This window comes from Elephas maximus, chromosome 16 (genome assembly GCF_024166365.1).
Source record: "Elephas maximus indicus isolate mEleMax1 chromosome 16, mEleMax1 primary haplotype, whole genome shotgun sequence".
Classification (NCBI taxonomy): Eukaryota; Metazoa; Chordata; class Mammalia; order Proboscidea; family Elephantidae; genus Elephas; species Elephas maximus.
This window is the reverse complement of record NC_064834.1, coordinates 63,369,152-63,392,276: the sequence shown is the minus strand read 5'-3', so window position 1 is coordinate 63,392,276 and position 23,125 is coordinate 63,369,152. Positions and strand designations below refer to the sequence as shown.

Here is a 23,125-nt window from a genome sequence, read left to right as displayed (position 1 = left end):
TGTACATATTAATTTCTGTTAGTCCAGGCATACATGTGAAATGCATAACTACATGAGTAAGTTTTTAATTTTTTTCTATTTATCAACTAGGAACATTAAGAGAACAATCAGAAGTCATTAAGGGAGAAATCACTGCATTTTTAAGAACTATAATTATTCATTTATTCAAGTCAGTAAGCATTGTCCCAGTGCCAGCAATATATTCTGCTTTCAACTCTAATGTGGCTGCGGGGCTTGGGCCTTATATTTATAGCACATATAATGAGACAGACGGCTTTATTTTTAAGGTACTTAATTCCAAGGTTTCCCTCTATTTGGTCAGTATTGTTACATTAAAATATAAAGGCAAGAAAAACTCAATTAGAACAAAATGTTTTCTTGGAAACAGTTTTTACAAATTTGCACCCAAAGATAACTTTATTTCTTTATAAACAGCTTCCCAGTACATAACTTATTAACCCAAACAAAGATGTTTCCAGTGCTAATGCCCTTACAGTTAAAATGGAGCTTAAAAAGGAGCAAAAATTCAACTGAAACCACAAGTCCTGATAGTCTGAGGCTCTGGAGCTCAAGAAAAGGAAGTACCCTCCAATAACAATAACAACAAAAATCAAGATAACGGGCAGTGGAGAAAAGCAGAATCCAGGAGAAGCAGTGAGGTGATGTATCACGAAGTACTGAGGCCATCAGCCACTTTCTGCACAAAAACCTCTCAGGCAGCAGAGCTCGGTGGTCTATGCTACCTTGGTTCTCTCCTCTTGCTCCCTTACTTGGACTCATAAACCTCTTTAAGACATCATCCACCTCCTCCAGAACTAACTGGAACTTCAGGAGATGAGTGGGGTGTAAGTTCAGAGATTCTGGCTTCAAGCAAATAACCCTATTAACAGAAAATAGGTGGGGGGAAGAAAAACAAAGAGATAAAGGATGAAATTATTTATAAACACACACGTTTTGGGGGAGTTGGGGAGAGGGAAAGAGGAACAGCAACTTAAGTTGGGAAGAAATTATTGCAGAAGCAAGTGCTTGACTAAAAAGATGGGAACGGGAAGGTTCTCATGAGTTCACAGATCAATGTTTTTGTGTGTCATCAAGTTGATTCCGACTCATAGCGACCCTATATGAGAGAGTAAAACTGCCCCATAGGGTTTCCTAGGCTGTAATCTTTATGGGAGCACACTGCTAGGTCTTTTCTCCCAAGGAGCTGCTAGCAGGTTCGAACCACCAACCTTTTGGCTCAGAGCTGAGCGCCTACCATTGTGTCACCAGGCTCCTTTCACAGAAAAAAACAAGCAGGAGCACCCCCCTTTCAACACTTTACAGCCCAGAGCTAAGGTTGGGCCAAGCCTAGCAATCTGGTGATAGTCATTTTCTGCAACAAAAGGAAGCCAAAAAAGTAACAATCTTATCTGCTACTAGCTAAACAAATTAAATCGGTATTTAGAGAAAAACAAAACAAATGCTAAAACAATATCTTACAAACAAAAATGACAAAATACCATACTTAAAGTAGTCTGGTCATTCTCTTAAACAGTTCCTGAGCCCCTTCTAAGTAAATGCCTCAGAAATCTGAGTCCCACCTTCCCACAGCTGACAATTCTGCACGGAAAGTAAGATGTGCTAAAAAATAAAACAAAACAAAAACTTCCAGGTGGGAGTTGTAGAATTTTAAATGTGAGAAAAATTATCCTGCACCAAGTTTTACACAGAATTGAGTTATAGATACCCTAAGAAGCATGAGACCTAAGAAATGGGGGTGGGGTTTTGAAAAATACTAATTATCATATTAGGAGCTAACACACGAGAAAGGGTTTCACGTATATTAAACCATTTAATCTTCACAACAACCCTATAAAAATGATACAATTATTCTTCCTATTTTACCAAGAAGAAAACCAGAGAAAGGTTAAGAAACTTGCCTAAATCACAAGTCTAAGTGGCAGCCAGGACTGGAGCCCTGACACCCTGGCTCTTGACTCTATCCTGCTGTACATAATAATAGCACTATTGTTGTTGTTATTATTATTAACAGAACAACACTAGCTTATATTGCACATTCATGATCTAGGTACTTTCATTCATTCCCTTTGAATACTCACATCTCTATATTCTATAAATGAAAAAATCAAAGACTCAGAGAAACGTTTCCAAGACTATACAAGTTACGAGGCGCTTGGGTCGGGATTCGATTCGAGCCCAAGTAGCTCAGATTCTGAAGGCTCTTTCGCTGCCCGCTACAACCCACCTTGGATTCGTCCTTTGCCCTCAATCAGGTCAAGCCCCGTCTCTCCCGGGAGCGCCATCACCACCTCACTCGTCTCGCGCCAGACCCTCACAGATACTCTCATCCAGACCGCGTTCTACCGCCCCCGGCCCCCTCGCTCTCTGAGCCACCTCACCCGTCCGGGGCAGGGTTCTCACCAGGTGGGAGTCGGGGGACTCTAGCAATCTTGTTGGTGATCTCTGCAGTAAGTACCGCGAAGTCCTGCTCATATCCTTCGAAATCGGACGACATGGCGGCTCCGGATTGACCGGCCCGGGCCGAAGCCAAAATCGGGCCAGGAACCTCACGGGACAGGGCACGGGGGCGTAGAGACCCCGGGAAAGCCCTTAAGAGCAGCAGAGAGCCGGGGGACAGCTCCCAGCCCAGCCGCTTCCCGGTTGTTCGTTGCAATCTCGGTCCTCCGGAAATCCAACTGGGTAGGCTTTTTATTTTCCGCCTAGGCTTCAGGATTAAGAAATCCACGAAGAAAAAAATGCTTCGGTTAGTTTTTTTTTTTTTAAGGCCTACAAAAATATGCGGGTGCTCAGGGATCACGGAAATCATTTTCTCTCATTCTGGTAAGCGGGTCCGGGTCCCCAAGCTACAGGTCTCAGGAGCTTGCTCCCTGAGGGAAGTTTGATACGGGGAACCTTCCGGAAGTGGTTGTGACCGAGGCTGCGCGCAAGGCCTGAGCGGGAGAGGCCCCGCGAGGCGCTGGCGGAGGGACGCACAGGATGTAGCCGGTCCCGCACTTCAGCCTCTAGCAACCAGGATTTGCTTTCTGCTTTCCCAGGATTGGGGAGCCCACGACGGAGTTATTCGAAGCGGAGAAGATTTGTTCCGGGTGAGCCCAAGCCACCCCGGAAATGCGATGGCTGAGGAGCGGGCACCAGGGACGAGACTGAGGTGGGAATCAAGGCAGGGGATGTAACCACGATTTGGGCGGTCTTGGCCCCACCTGGGTGAGGTCAAGAATTTCCAGAATGTTGAGATTAACCTCACTTACCAGGATGTTCCTTCCCCGAATGAGGCTTTCAACAGGCTCCGCTCCATGACACGGGCGGGAAACTGAGGCACAAGGAAGAGGCATCTGTTGTGTGGGAAGCTCTACTGCCCCATCTATACCCCCAGATCTTCCTCCAACTCGCTCATTTCCACTCAGAAATACCCTTTCACAGTTCTTCCCTGCGCTCGCAGCTTGCCTTCTCTCTCTCTCTTTCCTGGAGGCACTTCTGTTTTTTCTCATGCTCATTCTCAGGTACTCGCTCAGCCATTCATGATTTCACACCCCTCTTCTTGCCCTTCCCCCCTCCCCCTTTCCCTTTGCCCCAATGGCCCATTGTGTTTAGGAAATAACAGCAAGCAAATGGCATAGACCACGGACTGCTGTCTGGCTCATACCAGACTTAATTCCAACAAGCTGTAAGAGGCAGCTAGAATACTGCAAAGAGAGTTCACGACTTGGGTTCTGTTCCAGGTTTGGCTGCTTGCTTAATTGTGACCTTGGTCTAATCTCTTGACTCCCTAAACCAATTTCTGTTTTCTATAGAAGGGAGCTGGATTAGATCATCCTGAACGCCCTCCTTTCCAGCTCTAGAATCATGTCTCCTCAAACCATTCACTGTGTGTTGGAAAGGCAGTCACAGTCCCTTGACAAGTTGGGAATAAAGGAATAAAAGCTATCTTAGGATCATGTTTATTACATACTTCAGTTTACAATTCAGGCCCGAACCCGCTTTTGGATAACATGAAAGTAGTTCTTTTTGACATCTGCCAAGATACTCATACCATCTTAGGGTGCTTTTGAGATGCTTTTATATAGGTAATTACTGGAGTTGTTAAATTAATAAACATTTTTTACGAACTTTCCCATTTTGTTTTCTTTAGTTTCAAACCAAGCCACTGGTTTCTCCTGGTTAAGATAAAGAGCTCTGCGTGTTTAACAGTGAAAATGGCATAATCTGCGTTAACATCCCACAACTTAAAGCCATGACTATTAAGGAAGAAGACACATGGACTTGTGCTACATGGAAATGTGTGCACAGAAAAAGGACATCTATCAATCTTTAAAAGTAGGAAGGAATCCTTCCACACCAAAATGGGTACATTCTGCTCGGTTATCAAGTTTGAAAATCTCCAAGAATTAAAGAGATTGTGTCACTGGGGTCCCATCATTGCCCTCGGTGTTATAGCAATATGTTCTACAATGGCCATGATTGACTCTGTACTGTGGTATTGGCCCTTACATACAACTGGAGGAAGTGTGAATTTCATAATGTTGATAAATTGGACAATCATGATTCTGTATAATTACTTCAATGCCATGTTTGTGGGGCCTGGTTTTGTCCCTCTGGGGTGGAAACCGGTAAGAAAAATACTTTTTAAGATAATGGATTCTAATGATAACCATATATTTAGTTGTTGCTTTATATGGTAACCAGTAATACAAATAACCTGGACTAAGAATATTAGTCTAGCCAGTGATCATTTACACTCGAAGAATTTATTTCATTGCTCTTAGAAAATATTAAAGGAGCCCTGGTGGCACAGTGGTTAAATGCTGGGCTCCTAACTGATTCAAACCCACCTGCCGCTCTGCTAGAGAAAGATGTGGCAATCTACCTCCATAAAGATTACAGCCTTGGAAACCCTGTGGGGTGATTCTACTCTGTCCTGTGTGGTCACTATGAGTTGGAATTGACTCAATGGCAGTGGGTTTTGGCTTTTGAAAGTATTAATCTAAATTAGCATTTTGACAAGCAATTTCATTGAATATTTATGCTGCTTTTTTTTTTTTTTTTAATAAAGGGGGAGTTGTTTGTTTTTGTTAGGTGCCGTCTAGTGGTTCCAAATCATAGCGACCCTATAGGACAGAGTAAAACTACCCCATAGGGTTTCCGAGGAGCGGCCAGCCTTTTGGTCAGCAGCCATAGCTCTTAACCACTGCGCCCCCAGGGCTCCAGAGGGAAGTAGTACGTGGTCATTTAAGCTTAGGAAACATTGTATATCATACACCTCTTATAATTTCACGGTGCATTTTGGTTCTAGAATCTTTTTCCATGTAATGCATTAAGATCCCTCAGAACTGAGACACACTTTTAGAAACTGTTGGTTTAAATCATAAGGTTTTTACATTATTGCAGTGAAATCAGAACCTTGAGAAGTATACTGTGAACCAATTTATGGTTTCTTAAAAATTGTTAACAGAGTTTATGCTTGTTAATTTCCATATTCTTTGCTGAGGAGCATCACTTGGTAGCATGTTAGAAATGCAGAATCTTGGGCTCCACTCCAGACCCACTGAATCAGAATCTGTATTTTAACAAAAGCCCCAGGTGATTCTTAAATACATTACAGTTTGAAAAACACTGGCATATACTTATGAAAAATCAGCCATTGAAAATCCTGTGGAGCATAGTTCTACTCTGAAGCACATGGGGTCGCCATGAGCTCAAACTGGTTTGAAGGCAGTTGGTTCGGTTGGTTTATACTATGTGCACTGTACTTCCAGAGTGGGTACAGAGATGGGTAAGATACAGTTCATACTGAAAAGCTAATCTAGGGGAAAAAGCAAGGTGCTTGTACAAATAACTACACTATAAAGTAGAATGTGATAAGTACCACTGAAGTTAGAAGGAACTGATCATTCAGCTGGGAACCTAAAAGGAGAGTGGGAATTTCCACAGGAGATAGGGAAGAGAATGGTGGGAGGACATATTCAGAAACAGTGGACAGCATAGATTACATAGTGTTGATATGGCTGAAATGAATCCAGCATGGAAGGCTTCAAATGCATGAGAAATTGCTATACCAAAAATAGTTACTGGAGGTTTTCGAGCAGAGTTCTGACAGAATCAGGGTCCTGTTGTACTAATACTAATACTATTCTGACAATAGGTGGTTTGGATTAGAAACTACAGTGAAAGAAGCTAGTTAGGAAGTGATTAAAATGGTCCAAGAGAGGGGAGGTAACAGTGGAAAAGTTAAAAAAGGAGCACATTTCAGGAAAGGTATCAACTCTGGTGCTCTAATCCCAGACTAAAGTACCTACCAAGTTGTCAGCTAGCTTTTTCTGAATTCCTTCTATTCTACTAAGATTTGGAGTAAGGAGAGACAACTGCACTCAGTGGCATTAGAAAGTATTTATTCATAAGGCTAGACTTGCTGTTACTTGGGATCAGATATCTGATGTATTTTTGTTTATATTTTGCTGCCAAGGAAAACTCCCAGGATAGTATGTATCTCCAGTATTGCAAAGTCTGCCAGGCGTACAAGGCACCCCGTTCACATCACTGCAGAAAGTGCAACAGGTACCTGTCCGTCTGCTTTTCTTTGGGGATTAATCAACTTGGTTACTGCTCTTTTTTTGTTCTTTGTGTTCTATCAATCTTAGTTTTATTCTCTGCAAGTGGCAAGTCAGCAAGGTGGTAACTTTAAAAAAAAAAATGTGGTCAAAATACTTAAGTGTCCATAATTTCCACTTTACAGTTAAATTATCAATCCAAATTAAAAAAAAAAAAAAATCTTTTCGTTATTATAAGTGAAAAATGTTTTCAGAAAAGTATGGATTTGCTTTGCCTCTTTCCCTTAAGAACAGGATAAAAAATTATATCTTCAGAATTTTTTCCATGTATCAGGATTGGTTGTTGGCTGTCATCTTGATTAACTTCAGAATTGTTCTGAGATGAAAGCATAAAGGAGACCTGTTTTTCCAGTTATGTATTTGACAAACATTTACACTTCATAAAAATCTAATAAAATAATCCAGTGCCTATTACCACAAGTGTTTGTCTTAATATCAAGAAACTTAATGGCTAACAAACTGAATTACTATTTTAAAAAACATGTGAAACAAGGTAGAACCTTTATTAATGAACACCTGTATTAACTGATTAATAAGACATTTATGATGAGAATTTTGAGATTCATGAGAGCAATTGAAAGCAAATAGAGCTTGGACTGAGGCCAGAAAATTATCTTCTGGCAACAATAAGGAAAGGAAACAGTAAAACTTCACTATTATACCACATGTTACATTCCTGAGTTAGCTTGCTAAGCCCAGAGATTCCACACCTAAAGCAGACTGTGAGAGCAGGAAGGAAGGAAGTTACAAGCTTCTGCTTGGGCCCCTCAACTGAAGGGAAGATTTATGAGAGATTTTATTGAGTCTGTATTGTACTGTGCTTCAGTCACTGAGTTTAAGAGCTAGCAAAACCAGGAACCACGCTCATGTTTTTTATAAGGAGCCTCTCCCTAGGCCTCCTGACTTCTTTAAACAAAGGTGTGTCTTTTCCATTCCTCTATGACTCATGGACGTACTGGATTCATATTTGCTTGATCTTTTGAAGATGAAAGTTATTTAAAGTAGACAGGATTTTCTGCCTCATGTTTTATGTAAAATTTTTTTGTTAGATGTGTGATGAAGATGGACCATCACTGTCCTTGGATCAACAACTGTTGTGGCTACCAAAATCATGCTTCATTCACACTGTTTCTCCTTTTAGCACCACTGGGTTGTATTCATGCTGCTTTTATTTTCATTATGACTATGTATACACAGCTTTATAATCGGGTAAGTGAAAACATTTGTTACAAAATTATCCATGCGAGATTAAATGGTAGTTACCAAGATTATTTACGAAGTCCCTTTTGGAAATACGCTTTCTGTGATTTGGTAGGGAAAGAGAAGTTTGCTTTACCTGTATATGGGTTCCTTCGTAAAAAACTTTAAAACTTAATCTTTAAGGTGAGGAAAGATTATTTTGTTCTGGAATCTCACCTGATAGAGCACAGTTCTACTCTAACACACGGGGTTGCCATGAGTTGAATTAGCTCAACGGCAGCGGGTTTGGAATCTCATCTTACATATATTGGTTGACATTAATAAATTATTTTAGAACTGTGAATGTGTGTGTGTGTATATGTATACACATACATGTATGGAGTCCTGGTGGTTCAGTGGTTAAGAGCTCCGCTGCTAACCAAAAGGCCAGCAGTTCAAATCCACCAGCCGCTCCTTGGAAACCCCATGGGGCAGTTCTGCTGTTCTATAAGGTTACTATGAGTCAGAATCAACTCGATGGCAACTGCTTTTATACACACATATATGTACACACATGTACATACACACATAAAATATTATATATTTTCTATATAAAGTATATATAATTATATATACGATTTCATATGCATATAAGTTCCTAGATTTCCAACTTAGCAGCTGTGGTAAGAATAGAGCAGGAAAAAAAAAAAAGATGATGACAACACCAGTGGTTTCTCTTTCCATCCAAGTCATGTGGCCAGTTGTAGTTCTGTTAGTTCATTTCTGACTCCACTACTCTGGAAGGTGGCTATGGAGAGGGTATGTGCCCTAGAATATAAACAGGTTAAACCAGCAACAAATCAAATTGATTTAAGGGCAAGTGGTCAAGAGATAAAGTTCACAGGTCACAAATTGAGGTCCCTAAAGAAGCCTAGAAGGTAAATGAGGAACACAGGCAGAATGTGACTATGACAACTAGGATGCACACATCCTTCTCAGAAGTGATACCTTCAGCCAGTTTTTGACGTTTGGTGTTCTTCAAGGAAATGTATTAGCCCAGTGAAGCTAGATCTTCCAATTTTTTTAGGAAAATCTGAAAACCTGGGTTTTTATGTAAAATCTCCTGATTTTAAATGTTGGCACCAACTCCAAGTATTTTAAAACATTGTGCCTGCTAGACAATACACACATAGAGTCCGTGCTTGGCCTTCATTCTGCCACTTCTTAGCCTCTGGTTGTGTAACGTGCGGGAGGGAACAGCTGAACCCTAGGCTCTATTTTGTGGCTATGGAAGAATAGTATAAATGTAGAAAACTAGCACAGAGAAGGTAGGAGACACAGTTACAGTTGAGACTGGTGTCTAGTGTTGTTCTCGCAGATGAATGTTCCTGGGGCCTGGCTGATGCTTGTGAGAAAAGAACAAAGTAACATTTGAGAATGACTGAGAGGGATGTGCAGGGCGGTATAAGCACAAGCCACAGTATCAATTAGAAACAATTGTGTTTGCTTTTCTGGCTTTGGCCACAGGGTCAGGTGGTCCTCGTGGTTTTGGTCAAGCTTGACCACTTACCACAGCCCAGTGTCTCAGTTGTGGTGTTGTCGTTTGTAGCTCTCCTTCGGGTGGAACACGGTGAGGATTGACATGAGTGCAGCCCGGAGGGATCCGCTTCCGCTTGTTCCCTTTGGATTAGCTGCATTTGCTGCCACCTTGTTTGCCTTAGGGTTAGCTATAGGAACAACTATAGCTGTCGGGATGCTGTTTTTTATCCAGGTAAGTTTCTCTGTTACCTCTAGCTAAAAGCTGTCACGTTATTGGGGCCAATTGTAATGAGGAAGAGACAAAGGCTGCATTTAAGCATGCAGTATGAAATGGAAATTATCTTTGCTTATTCCATCTACGTAATTAATTTAATCTCTGTACTAGCCAGATAATTGAAGTAATTTTGCTGGGGTTTCTACTTAATTGATTTAATTTTAAAATGTTAATTTAGAGCTATATAGAGCTTTATAGTCGAGAACGCTCTTCTCAAATTTAGTTTCTCTTGATCTTCACATCAACCCAAAAAAGGCTGGTGGAGGCATACGGTTGTTTTCCCTTCCTGCATATGAGTAATTAATTCTCAGAAAGGTTAAGTGACTTAACCAAGGTGACGCATTCATGTATTTAGTAAATTAAACACTTGATAGTAATTATAATAATATGTTATTGTTAGGTGCCGTTGAGTCGGTTCCAACTCATAGTGATCTTCTGTACAACAGAAGCAAACACTGACCGGGCCTGCACCATCCTCAGAATTGTTACTATGTTTGAGCCCATTGTTGCAGCCGCTGTGTCCACTCCATCTCATTGAGGGTCTTCCTCTTTTTTTGCTCACCCTCTACTTTACCAAGCACGATGTCCTTCTCCAGGGACCATTCCCTCCTGGTAACATGTCCAAAGTATGTGAGATGAAGTCTTGCCATCCTTGCTTCTAAGCAGCATTCTGCCTAACGTTTATTGAGTACTTACATGCAAGGCACTGTTGTGGGCACTTGGCTCGTATTAGCTGTTTTAATCTCTATAACAACGCTACCTTATCGGTGCTATTTAATGCCTGCTCTGGGATGAGTTACTCTGCTATTTCCTGAGGCTACAATAATGAAAATGAAAAGGCTCTTGCTCTTAGGGTACTCATAATTAGTAAGAAACTTCACTAATACTGGGTAACCAAAGCCATAACCGTCCAGCCAAATTCTGACTCATAGTGACCCTATAGGACGGAGTAGAACTGTCCTATAACGTTTCCAAGCCTGTAAATCTTTATGGAAGCAGACTGCTACATCTTTCTCCCATGGAGCTGCTGGCAGGCTCTAACCCCCCACCTTTTGGTGAGCAGCCAAGTGCTTAACCACTACGCCACCAGGGCTCCTCCACCGTGTAGTTACCCCATTGCTGTGGAGTTGGTTCTGATTTGTAGCCACACTTTATAACTGGATTGAACTTAACCCATAGGGTTTCGAAGACTGTATATCTTCATGGAGCGGACTGCCACACCTGTCTCCTGCTGAGCAGCTGGTGGGTTTAAACCCCTGACCTTTCTGTTAGCAGCTGAGCGCTTAACCACTGTGCCACCAGGACTCCTTGTAGTATATTGTAGAGGTGTTTGTAAAGTGCTATGACAACATAGAGGAGAAGGACATGACTCTGAAGGAACTAAAAAACACTTCTTTTGACTCATTCTTTCACTCAGTTAATTTACTCATTCGTTGAAGGCCTGCTATATGCCCCGCATGGTGCCAGGCCCTTAGAATATAATGAGGACTCCCAGTCCAGGGTTGCTTTTACTGTGCCGCACCGTCTCAGTGAAGGCACAGCCAGACTTCAAGGAAATGCAAAACTCTTGTAATTAGGAGTGCTGGGCTTCAGGGCCCTGATGCTTCACCCAACAGTTTTTTTGAACTCTTGATTTTAAAATAAGCTCTTTTGGGCTAGGAATATATTTTCTACTAGTCTGGGAACAACTGCTTTGAAAACTTTTCCCCCATGCCTATAATTAAGAGTCATATTAGAGATGAACTAAGATCATGTGCTGTAAGAGCCTATGTAAGAGGAATTACTTATAAAGCCAAATAATCGAACAAAAACCGAATACATTACGCTTTTTAAGGCAAACAGGAAGTACCTAGAATATCTAGGTTGACTGTAATGAGTCACTGTTACTTGTAATAGATTACTCATAAACTTAAGATTAGTTAAAAATAGAAGAGATTTTAATAGCAAAATATATATAAGTACTAATTAGATTATGTCATTGTCTTATTAGTACTCTCAAAACCTGGTTCAGAAGTATTACTTGAAATATGAATTTTAATTAAAATAGTAGACTTAGATTTGATCATAGTTGGTTGTAATCACTTTTCTGGAAAGGTGTTAATAGTGCAGTGGTTACAAACAAGTCAGGCGGGCCTGGATTTGTATCCCAGCTTCAATACATACTAGAGCCCTGATGGCATAGTGGTTAAGAGCTTGACTGCTAACCAAAAGGTCAGCAGTTCGACTCAACCAGCAGCTCCTTGGAAACCCTATGGGGCAGTTCTACTCTGTCCTGTGAGGGCGCTGTGAGTCAGAATTAACTCTATGGCAACGGGTTTTCGCTACATACTAGCTATATTACTTAGCCTCTGTTATGTCTTAATTTATGGAATGGAGCAACAAAAGATATCATAGGGTTATTATGAAGATGATAATTTTAAATAACCTGAAGCCACATTATTGAATTTTGCTCTCTATCATTTAATTTGCAGATGAAAATAGTTCTCAGAAACAAAACTTCTATTGAGTCATGGATTGAAGAGAAGGTAATAATTTGTTCCTCAATATTAACAAAGAACTGATGAATTAATAGACCAGATTAGCTAGTAAATACTCCAAAGGGAAGACTTGGCTACCACATGACTTCCCTAAGTTGCTTGCATGCCACGTTTTGCTTCATTCCCAGTTAATATAACTGCTGCAGAAATACACTTCTCATAAAGACTGAGTTGCTGAAGAGGCCTACGCCACATATTAAACCATCTGGTCATTCTCTCTTAGCCTGGAGGAGAAGGTGGCCCATTTGGAAAGGAACTTCCATCCTACCAAGCTGCCATAGGTTTTTCATGTTACATTAGACATAAGATAAGGCTTATAACATTTAGCCTGTCTCTGACCTCACAACATTTACACTTGATACCAAGCAATACCAGACTGTTCATAGTTGGTACATCTTATGCTTCTGTATCTTTGTACGTGTTGTTCCCTCTGCCTAGAAGACTCTTCCTTCTCTTTTGCTTGATTTCTTGTCTCTCAAGACTTAGTTTAGGTGTCGTTTCCTCCAAGGAACCTTCCTTGACCCTCCCTAGACTACGTTAAGCACTTCTATTCCCTTTTTTCCACAGCACCCACTGCATACCTCTGTCACCTCTTATCACATAGTATTGATAGAATGCCCCCAATTTCAATGAGTGCTCCTCTTAGGCAAAGCCCATATTAAAGTCATTTTTATAAACTGCTCTCAACCCTTACCAGGTTTTCTTTATAAATAGCCTAGATCTCTATGAGACTCTTACTGCATTTTGAAGCTTTTGAAGCTTTTGTTTTATGGAAAGGAAAAAGAAAGTAACCTTTATTATCTGGGTGGGGATGGAGTTATACAATTTAATAGATTCGTACATGTTACTACTTGACAATTCTTTTCATAGTTAATACCACTTTATAAATAATTGCAGGAAACTTTTCTCCAGAATATTGTCCCCTGATAATAAAATATTTATCATTTCTAGTTAGCATAAAAATATTGACGTCTGATTAACTTTTTGTTTTGCTAATGACCAAGACTATAAAATGTCATGTGAAATCTAGAAATTATTTTAAAATTGGCATTCTGTCACTAAATAAAAAAAAATCCAAATAAATGATCATTTTAAATTTATCGAAATTATTAGATTTATACAACAGATTTTAAACTAGGCTTGTACATGTTTTATAGGATTAAATAATGTATCTTTGTACCACTAGATGTCAGTGGAACTTAAGAAATTTGAAGCCAATTTATTTCCTTAACTAGCTAACAGTTTCAATGCCTAGAATATAGTTTATGCAGCCTGAATATTTATGTATATGTATACCATATATGTATAAATGTATATATAAATGAGTATATATGTGTGTAATGAGTAAAAAGAAAAAAAAAAAAAAATGAAAGAAGATCCCCTGAACATACCTGCCAGCTTTGTAAAAAATCTTTTTCATGAAACAACGAATCTCCTGTTACATGTCTGCTGGCTATTTCCCCTTGTGTCACTGCTACCCAGCATACTACCATCACATTCAAGTATATCCCATGAAACAGTTGCATCCTGGAAAACCTTGGCTTTTTCTTAAATCTGCTTATTATCAACATCACTTCTTTGAACCTGGATTCTTGTGCTGCTGAACAACCAGGAGCATCAAGGATTTTTTATATAAGGAGTAAAGTTTTAACTATTTTAATAAGAGTTTTTGAATGTTTATTTTCTGGATGATCACGTACAAGGGTGGTGTTCTGAGTTCTTCCTGCACTATGATAAAGTCTGTCTCTGTACACTAACATTACAGCAAGAAGGAAGCCTGTTTATGAATGATACAGATTTGAGGAATAAGTGTTATCAATAATGTATTACTGCAAGCCATTTAAGACAAAGACATTTGGCATCTTATATCTCTATTACCCACAGGCTAAAGATCGAATTCAATATTATCAACTAGATGAAGTCTTTGTTTTTCCTTATGATTTGGGAAGTAGGTGGAAGAACTTTAAACAAGTATTTACGTGGTCAGGGGTTCCTGAAGGAGATGGACTGGAGTGGCCCATAAGAGAAGGCTGTCACCAGTACACCTTAACAGTGAGTATTTTTTTCAGCTAGACCTTCCATTTTGTCTCCTCTTCTTCCCTGTAATTCCTAGCATGTCCAGATGACCTTTTGTAATAAAATAAATAATAAAAAAAATTTCAAGATGACAGAATAAATCCAAGTTAATAACCTAAACCATGTGATTCTTAGTATCACATCTCTCCCTTTATTTAAACTTCTCCTTAACTCTCCATACCTGTGAGGTGAAGTCTTGATTCCTTAACTTGGTTTTATAAAATACAGCCTAAAGCCCCCTTCCAGCTCACTTCCTAACAGGAATCCTCTTTTCTAAGCAGACTAGTCTATGGCACTACTTAGTGCTCTATGAACGCCTTGTATATTCCCATCACATGACTCTGCCCATCCTGTTTTCTCTACCTCACATGACCACTGCTCTGTCTGAGGTTACAAACACAAGTTCCAGTCCCACCTCTTACATAAAGTGCAGCCTACCCACTTGACTCATCTGGAATTGGCACTTAATCACACACTACTGTATGGTAGCTCGTGAAGCCTCGTTTTTCTGTGTAATTCTTGTAGCATATCTTTAATGACAAGATTCTAGAACAGGGACCATGTGATTTCTTTATTTTTCAATGAGGTGGATTGACACAGTGGCTGCAACAAGGAGCTTAAGCATAACAACGATTGTAAGGATGGCTCAGGACTGGGCAGTGTTTCGTTCTGTTGTGCGTAGGGTCGCTATGAGTCAGAACCAACTCAACGGCACCTAACAACATCTAATATAGTGCTATTTTTATTAAATTAGTTGTTGAATAAATGAAAAAAAGTGAGATGTAATGATGACTTTTAATCGATTCATTTTTAACAAGCTTGCAGTTGGTCTGCCATGTCTTTAAGGAATGGGTCTGAATCCCAGGGTCTTCATCTTAGCTGCTAGCCTGAAGCGGCACGAAGGCAGAGCGTGTCACCCTGATCCTGGGCCACAGTGGGCACTCTCTGAATACACACAGATGAGACATTAGAGAGTGGATACTGAGAAGAAAGCTCCACTCTCACCTCTGGTTCTTAGGCATAGGACCTCCTTTCTATGCCAAGAAACATGCGCCCTTTAAGTTATCAACAATTTGAAATGCTGGGAAATTAGGAGTTCATCTTGTCACTCTAATAATAGGTGAGGAAAGGCTGTTTTTTTCAGGAGGGAAATAATTGACTTAATTTTTTCTTTTTATATCTTCCAACCAGATAGAACAGTTGAAACAAAAAGCAGATAAGAGGGTCAGAAGTGTAAGTAATTCTTTTACAATGATACTAATTTCTTTTTTCTTTTATTGAGCTCTACACTTCTGTGTTGGTTTTTTAATTTCCTTTGAAAGTGACTGCTGGCTCTTATTAAATAATACCTTAATATACATTTATCGAAATACATTACAATTCACTTCACTGTTGTTTTCATTTAAATAGTTTCGACTGGAGGTTCGGAGGGAATTTAGTCAATTTATATTGCCCACATAAAGAAATAATTCTGCTCAGTGCAGCTTGTTATTATGAAACCCGTCTTCTACAGCTCTGTCGTCCATTACAGTGTCCACTAGCCACATGTAGCTATTTAAATTAGTTAAAATCAAATAAAATTACAGCTTCAGTTCCTCAGTTGCACTAGTCACATTTCAAATGTTCAGTAGTCACTTGTGTCTAGTGGTTGCAGCATTGGATGGGACAAATACAGAATATGTCTGTCACTGCAGGAAGTTCTATTGGGCAGCCCTGTTCCGTAATTTAATTCTTAGCTGTGTGCTTGAAATGAAGGGTAAAAGGCCTTGAGGGCAAGAAACATCGTTGCCTCCTATAAGGGAGCTGGGTGGATGGGGAGCTAGGAAGAAGATGACTTTGGTTCTCTTGGCTTTGGACTTACCTTTAAAAATTTAATTTAAAATTTCAAACTCAGATATTACGGGCTCAAATTGTTCTTCTGGTCACTAATGGCAGGTTCGCTATAAAGTAATAGAAGATTATAGTGGAGCCTGCTGTCCTTTGAATAAAGGAATCAAGACCTTCTTTACAAGCCCCTGCACTGAAGAGCCTCGAATAAGGCTACAGAAAGGGGAGTTCATTCTAGCCACAAGAGGCTTACGGTAAGTGATATGAAGTACTGAATTTCTTCTTTAATGACAGAATTGGCATTTAGTCTAAACAAATTTACTTTTAATCTTTTAAATATTTCAGATACTGGTTGTACGGAGACAAACTTCTTGACGATTCCTTTATAGAAGGTATGGAAATGGATGTTTAAAGGGCACGATTGCTACCAATAATTCCAAATTCTACAAGAATAGCTTTTGTGGACAGCCACATGTCAAATGCTTTAGGGAACTAAATAGAAGGGCAAGTCAATAAGAAACAAAAAAGTCCCTTAGGTGTTTCTCCATAGAATTTGTATTTACCAGGCCTTCGTAGTGGTAGTGGACATTGGAGCTCATACTCACTGTGTGGGAGGCACGTGTGTAAGTGCTTTACTTGTAAAGTCCCCAGCAGCCCTCTAAGGTAAGTACGATCATTTCTGTTTTACTGGTGAGGGATCTGAAGTACAGAGAGGCTGAGCAGCTTGCCCAAGGCCACACACTAACACAGAGCCAGGGCTCCCACCACGCAGTCCAGCCTGAGCCTATGTTCTCATCCCCTATGCTATATTGCTGCCCTTTTGTGTGAATGCTCCTCTTAAGTTATAAAAACTAATGGGTTGGAACTTTGTCATTTGTTTTTTTCACTTAAGTTTTAGAATTATTCTTTTTTTAAAGTAAAGATTAACCCAGGATGCCCTTTCAAAAACACACCGTGTTAACCATAAGTTAACCCAATATTGTAGCTTAGGCAACTTTGATCTAGAAATTTACATGTCAGAAGAAGTCTGAAAGGGACATTCATAAAAGCCTCCTAGGAGATCATTTACTGGGAACAATTGAAATGTGGTGGCGAACCAGGAACCCCTTTCACGAGCTCACACATGTGAGTGAATACTCATTAAAATCCCCTCAGTCTCTACTTAGGGCCTGTCCTAAATCATATTATTAGCCCCTTTCCAGGATAATGGAATTTGAGAAGTATCCATTTTTTAGCTTGTAAGGTGTGTTTAAAAATCATATATTTTTTCCCCTCAACCTGTGCTCAGGAGAGACAGTAAAGGGGGAAAAAAGTCTGAAATGATATTAATTTGAAGTAATAGGACTTGCCAGTCTCAGTAACATCACTGTAGGACATCTGACTGTTTTACATCAATCTCATTTTCTCCCTCAGGTGTTTCAAGAATGAGGGGATGGTTCCCTAGAAACTGTGTGGAAAAGTGTCCCTGTGATGCCGAAACAAATCAAGCCCCAGAGGGCGAGAAGAAAAATAGATAGCCACTGTTAAAGTAAAATTATTCTGTAAGCCCACTCCATTACTTGAAAATTGTACATATTACTAAACAATTATGCAATGAGCCTACTCTGGTCAAGGTGTTCTTTTCCTCAGAGGTGCCCTAGTGCCATGATTTAAATATCTTTAGTACCATTTTGAAATGGAGAAGCCATTCAGCATATGCCTTTGAATTCCTGCCCCTCCCTACCACCTCTTCCTGCCCACAGAAGGGAAGGCACTTCACCCAAGTAAGTTAAGTGCATTTTCTCTAGGGTTTTTTAATATGCCGCACACTATGGACCTCACCTGCAGATACAGTTCCCCCTTTTCCAGGAGCGTCTGTCTGCATGTGATGCTTTTATTCTGTCTTCCCTTCAATTGATATTTCTTATATAATATTCTAGATATTATCGAATTTAATTTGTCCCATTCAATATAAGCTCAAATTTTGTTACCTGTCTTTTAATAATGAAGATTTTATCAAATGAAGTAAAGATCGATGGATGTTGTGTATAAATCATGGTTTTTACATAAAGCATTTTTCTTTGTGCTGATGAAAAAGGCTTTGTCTTAGTTCTTTTTAGAAAAACTGTTGCTCTGCAACCCTGTGACAGTTTGGCATCTTGAATCCTGAGGCTTAAGACACATACTCACTTCAGTGTGTAAACCCCCTAGTGGTACAACAGTTAAGCACTTGGTTACTAACCAAAAGGTTGGCAGCTTGAACCCACCAGCTGCTCCACAGGAGGAAGTGCAGTCTGCTTCCATAAAGATTACAGCCTAGGAAACCCTATGGGGCAGCTCTCCTCGGTCACATGGGGTCACTATGAGTTGGAATCAACTCAACAGCATCAAGTATAAATGGTATACTGAGGTCACAGCTTCTAAGAGGCTTTCAATCTAGTGAATCAAATTGCTCGTGTACACTCGCATATATCAAAAACTGAAGCTTGTGGGAGTGGAGTGTTAGAATCCAAACTGGTGGCCTTGGATACTTGAAGTCAGGATTGTCTAAACACATGAGTAGAATCATAGAAGGAAGAAAGCGCATTCCTCTGGACTTCAGTAACCTATTTATTCTTCCCAAGGCAGGGGACTTGAAACTTCAGGGGCTAGATTTGTAATAGTTAAGGACAAGGGAAGGGTACTAGGGCATTCAATAAAGGAAGCATGACTGCCCCATTAACAGGGAGAGGAGATGAGTGTGGGAAGACGAGTAAAATGTATTCAGATGGAGTAATATAAATAAAGAAGAGACCATCTTATGGAGGTGACACTGAAGCAGACGATGAGACACAGGTCATGAGTCCCTGAGGGTACCTGCTTTTTAGGTAGAGGGAACAACAAGAACACTGAGACTAGGATGTGCCCAGCATGTTTGAACAGCCAGTTGGAATGAGTAGGGAAGGGATATGAGGAAGTGAAGGAGATAATAGGGGACTAGATGGTGTAGAGACCTATGAAGTAATTCCTGCCTTCCCTTTTATTTCAGAAACCCAAAGAGTAGACCTTTGTTCAGCTATTCTGGGCTCAGGGTCTAGAAAGACCATCCAGGAACACTCTCTTATCTCCAGTTAGAAGCCAGAAAGGAGCGCTAGTCAAGATTACTTAGGGTACACCAAAGATGGTCAAGGAGAAAGAACATGAACTGTGCCTAATAGGAGTGCTGGCTTTGCTGGCATTTGTTTTTATTCACAGCTGTGGGATAAGAAGGCATGGTCCTCTCAACTTAGTTTATGTCTTAGTCTCTTAATTCTGCTATAACAGATAAACCACACGGGGATGGCTCTAACAAAGAGAAATGTATTTTTTCAAAGCTTAGGAGGCTAGACCTGAATTCGGGATGCCAGCTCTAGGGGAAGGCTGTCTGTTCTCCATGGGGGAAAATCCTTGTCTCAGCTTCTCTAGTGTTCTTGGTGTTCCTTGGAGATCTCCACCTGGTGTCTTATCTTCCCTCATTTTTGTTTGCTTCTCTGCACCTAATCTGCTCCTTTTATATCTCAAAAGCATTTGGTTTAAGACATCCTACACTGATATGGCCTCATTAACATAACAAAGAAAATTATATTCCCACATAGGATTACATCCGCAGGTATGGGGGTTACGATTTACCACACAAATTTGTTGGGAACATAATTCAATCCTTAACGGTTTACTTCAGTAATAAGCAAACTTGGTTGCATGCTAGAATCATCTGGGGACTTAAAAAAAAAAAAAAAACCTGATGCCCAGGCTATACCCGAGACCAGTTAATTCAGAATCCCTGGGAGTTGGACCCAGGCAGCAGTGTATTTTAAACTTTCAGGTAATTCCAGTGTGCAGCCAAGTTAGAGAACCGCTCATTTACTTGATTGTTAAATGGTTCTCATTTTCATCATTGTCCATGAGGAAACAAACACCACAATGTAAGTATTTGCAATCGTTTATTTTAAAGACTTTACAAGTAGAAGCAACACATATTAACGGGTGGGGTAGGGTACAGCAAGAACAGAAATCCAGAGGATAAAAAAACCTGGATCAGTTGGTTCCTTCACAGAAGACAAGCGTGTTGTGCAGGTGCCGTGTTTGCCCAAAGATCTTTGTTCCCAGTTCAGGAAGTGTGGACTTAGTGCTTGCTTCATTTACTGGAAAAGTGCACTTGGTGTAAATTTTAACTCCTTCCCCATAGCTACCAGCTCTGGAGCAAACTGTAAGGAAAAGATTGAGTCATCAGCTACTACGGTAGATAAGACTTGAAGAACAACATTTTGAAGTGTAAACATTGTTTTTGGACAAGTCATAGGCCCAGTTTTAATACATCTACTCCTCACTTATTGACTGTCTCTTTATCCAACATTTGATGTTTACAACCATAGTAAAAATCTGTCCGATTGTTTTCCTCATTAATGACATGTCCGGCAGTAACAAACGCTGAGGTGCATGATTCTCAGTGGTTTGGCAGTTATGTAATGATGTGGTCATGTCCTTCTGTGATCTGTTGTTGCTCTTCATTTTCACCTGATGCCAATTTTTGTGTAACACTCTGGTCCTGGGAACCCAGCAATGTCAATAAGTGAGGAATGGATGTGCTTCCAAGTTAAATTAAGCAAATTTAGGCAACATTCAGTATGATCAAAATGTTCCCCTCCGTACGCAGACTTTAGTGTACATGGACTTTAGTGTACACAGAAGTACATAGAAGAAACTTGTCATAGATATAATTAATTGGTAGGACTCGAACTTTTAGTGATTTTATAGAGTAGCAAGAAAGCCTATGAGTTATACACAGCTTTTCAGAACTTAAAGATCTCGTAATTTGAACATTCCCACTGCCGTCAAGTCGATTCCGACTCATAGCGACCCTATAGAAGGCCTAAACTTTGGGACTATTGACAAGTTAAAGTTTGCTGTGAAACAAGTCTCTGGTCCTTTAACTAGTGGTCACTTATAAACATTGCATTGGTTAGAGATGGTGAGGAAGAAACAGGATACAAAAAGGGACCTTAAAGAGGGACATGTTGATAAAAGTAGCCCTAAAACCTTAATACCAGCAAAATGTAAAATGGGAGGGACAGGATTTATTTTGTCAGTTCAGGCTAAGTGTCCGCATTATAAGTCTCTGACAACATTAAAAACAAATAATACGGTTTTATAGTGTAATAGGTAAAACAACATATAGGAGAAAGGGAAAAAAATGAATGAAATTTTTTGATCTGTATCCCCACAAGGCCACAAGTAAGTGAGCCAGCAGCCTTCCTCCAAGCCCCTTCCAGCCACGAGTACCTTAATCTACTCCTGGATACTCTCATACAGTCTATCAATTTGGACCCGGAAGTATTTGGAAAGCTCAGCTCGCTTTGCTTTCAATGTTGGTGTCAAAAGCCCATTTTCAGTGGAAAATGGCTCTGGATGAAGAAAGATGTTTTTGACCTGGAAGAGAAGTTGAACACACACACATGCGTTTAGTAGTTATTTGGACTCTTCTGCAGAAACATCAGAGTGCTATGTGAAGAACATCAATTAATGAACATTTAACATTATAAAAGGCGGGCTGAAGAGGCAGGAAGGTTAACAATAACAGTAACACGTGTCCATTCTTACCCACTTGAATTAGGGAAAGAAATGAGCAGGGAGAATGGATAATGAAGAGCACAGAGGGATGTAAATACCTACAAAAGGTTACTGCCATTGTCCCATTGGTTAATGACGGCGTTGTTGCTGGGTGCCATCAGCTCGGTGCCAACTTACAGCGACCCTATGTACAACAGAAGAAAACACTTCCCAGTCCTGAGCTATATACTCCAAATTGTTATGCTTGAACCCGCTGTTGAAGCCACCGTGTCAAATCTAACTCGTTGAGGGTCTTCCTCCTTTTCGCAGACCCTCTACTAACCACGATGTCCTTCTCCAGGGACTGGTCCCGCCTAATGTTCCTTCACTTGTCCAAAGTGTGTGAGATGAAATCTCAGCATCCTTGCCTCTAATGAGCATTCTGGCTGTATGACTTCTAAGACAGATCTGTTCGTTCTCCTGGCAGTCTGTGCTATATTCAATATTCTTTGCCAACACCATAACTCAAAGGCATCAATTCTTCTTCAGTCTTATTCATTGTCCAGCTTTCACATGCATGTGAGGGGATTGAAAACACCATGGGTTGGGTCAGGTGCACCTTAGTCTTTAAAGTGACATTTTGCTTTTTAATACTTTAAAGAGGTCTTTTAGATTTGCCCAATGCAATGTATCGCTTGATTTCTTGACTGGTGCCTCCACGGGCATTGACTGAGGATCAAAGTAAAATGAAATCCTTGACAACTCCAATTTTTCCTTTGTTTGTTATGATGTTGTTTATTGGTCCAGTTGTGAAGATTTTTGTTTTCTTTATGTCGAGCTGCAATCCCCTGAGGGCTGTTGTCTTTGATCTTAATCAGTAAGTGCTTCACTTTCGACAAGCAAAGTTGTGTCATCTGCATATTGAAGGTTGTTAATGAGTCTTCTTCCAATCCCAATGCCACATTCTTCTTCATATAGTCCACCGTACAGAGTGAATAAGTATGGTGAAAGGATACAACCCTGACCCACACATTTCCTGATTTTAAAGCACGCAGTATCCCCTTGTTCTGTTCGAACTATTGTCTCTTGGTCTATGTACAGGTTCCTCGTGAGCACAATTAAGTGTTCTGGAATTACCACTCTTGAAATGATTAAGTCATTGATCTTGCAAAACTTTACCATGTGATCTCCAGCATTGTTTCTATCACCAAGGCCCTATTTTCCAACTACCGATCCTTCTTGTTTCCAACTTTTGTATTCCAATCACCAGTAATTATCAGTGCATCTTTTTTTTTAATAGATTTTATTATGACAATTGACTTAGATGTCCTCTGAAACCATGGTCCCCAAACCCCTGCCCCTGCTACGCTGCCCTTCGAAGCATTCAGATTATTCAGGGAACTTCCTTGCTTTTGCTTTGGTCCAGTTGTGCTGACCTCGCCTGTATTGTGTGTTGTCTTTCTCATCACCTAAAGTAGTTCTTATCTACTATCTAATTAGTGAATACCTCTCTCCCACCCTCC

At 40.2% G+C, this 23,125-nt stretch overlaps 3 protein-coding genes across 22 annotated transcripts in view; 1 reads left to right on the top strand and 2 right to left on the bottom strand.

The window, feature by feature from the left end:
- Positions 1–2,855, bottom strand: part of VTI1A (vesicle transport through interaction with t-SNAREs 1A) — a 378,820-nt gene extending 375,965 nt beyond the window's left edge. For 4 of the 16 annotated variants that reach the window (XM_049855517.1, XM_049855518.1, XM_049855520.1 and 1 more), the window contains exon 1: positions 2,422–2,836. In XM_049855517.1, the coding sequence (XP_049711474.1) occupies positions 2,422–2,827 (406 nt within the window). In that variant the 5' untranslated portion in view covers positions 2,828–2,836. Of the gene's footprint in view, positions 1–2,421 lie in introns of all 16 variants that reach the window. The other 12 variants (XM_049855516.1, XM_049855510.1, XR_007513468.1 and 9 more) reach the window with 11 other exon arrangements.
- Positions 2,856–2,897: 42 nt separating this feature from the next.
- ZDHHC6 (zinc finger DHHC-type palmitoyltransferase 6) lies at positions 2,898–17,655 on the top strand. 5 transcript variants are annotated; one of them, XM_049855504.1, is made up of 12 exons: positions 2,898–3,169; positions 4,151–4,628; positions 6,482–6,573; positions 7,676–7,835; positions 9,415–9,576; positions 10,065–10,244; positions 12,090–12,143; positions 14,040–14,207; positions 15,423–15,464; positions 16,167–16,312; positions 16,404–16,450; positions 17,472–17,655. In XM_049855504.1, the coding sequence occupies exons 2-12, from the start codon at positions 4,362–4,364 to the stop codon at positions 17,573–17,575; spliced, it is 1,422 nt and encodes a 473-aa protein (XP_049711461.1). In that variant the 5' UTR covers positions 2,898–3,169; positions 4,151–4,361; the 3' UTR covers positions 17,576–17,655. The 5 variants fall into 5 exon arrangements, with proteins under 5 accessions (XP_049711461.1, XP_049711462.1, XP_049711463.1 ...); XM_049855505.1 differs by lacking the exon at positions 10,065–10,244 and adding an exon at positions 10,798–10,860 and having other exon boundaries at positions 2,899–3,169; XM_049855506.1 differs by lacking the exon at positions 10,065–10,244 and having other exon boundaries at positions 2,899–3,169.
- Positions 17,656–19,977: 2,322 nt separating this feature from the next.
- Positions 19,978–23,125, bottom strand: part of ACSL5 (acyl-CoA synthetase long chain family member 5) — a 65,444-nt gene continuing 62,296 nt past the window's right edge. The window contains exons 21-22 of the mRNA XM_049855503.1: positions 21,336–21,482; positions 19,978–20,260 (exon numbers count right to left, since the gene is read on the bottom strand). Coding sequence (XP_049711460.1) covers positions 21,342–21,482 — 141 coding nt within the window. The 3' untranslated portion in view covers positions 19,978–20,260; positions 21,336–21,341. The remainder of the gene's footprint in view (positions 20,261–21,335; positions 21,483–23,125) is intronic.

What these genes read in the sequence shown, in the direction of transcription:
- ZDHHC6 (XM_049855504.1), top strand. Translation starts at nt 4,362, where the DNA reads ATGGGTACATTCTGCTCGGTTATCAAGTTTGAAAATCTCCAAGAATTA. An exon ending in ATACACAGCTTTATAATCGG is followed by an intron (nt 7,836 to 9,414) that starts GTAAGTGAAAAC and finishes TGTCGTTTGTAG; the next exon opens with CTCTCCTTCGGGTGGAACAC. An exon ending in CAGATAAGAGGGTCAGAAGT is followed by an intron (nt 15,465 to 16,166) that starts GTAAGTAATTCT and finishes CACTAATGGCAG; the next exon opens with GTTCGCTATAAAGTAATAGA.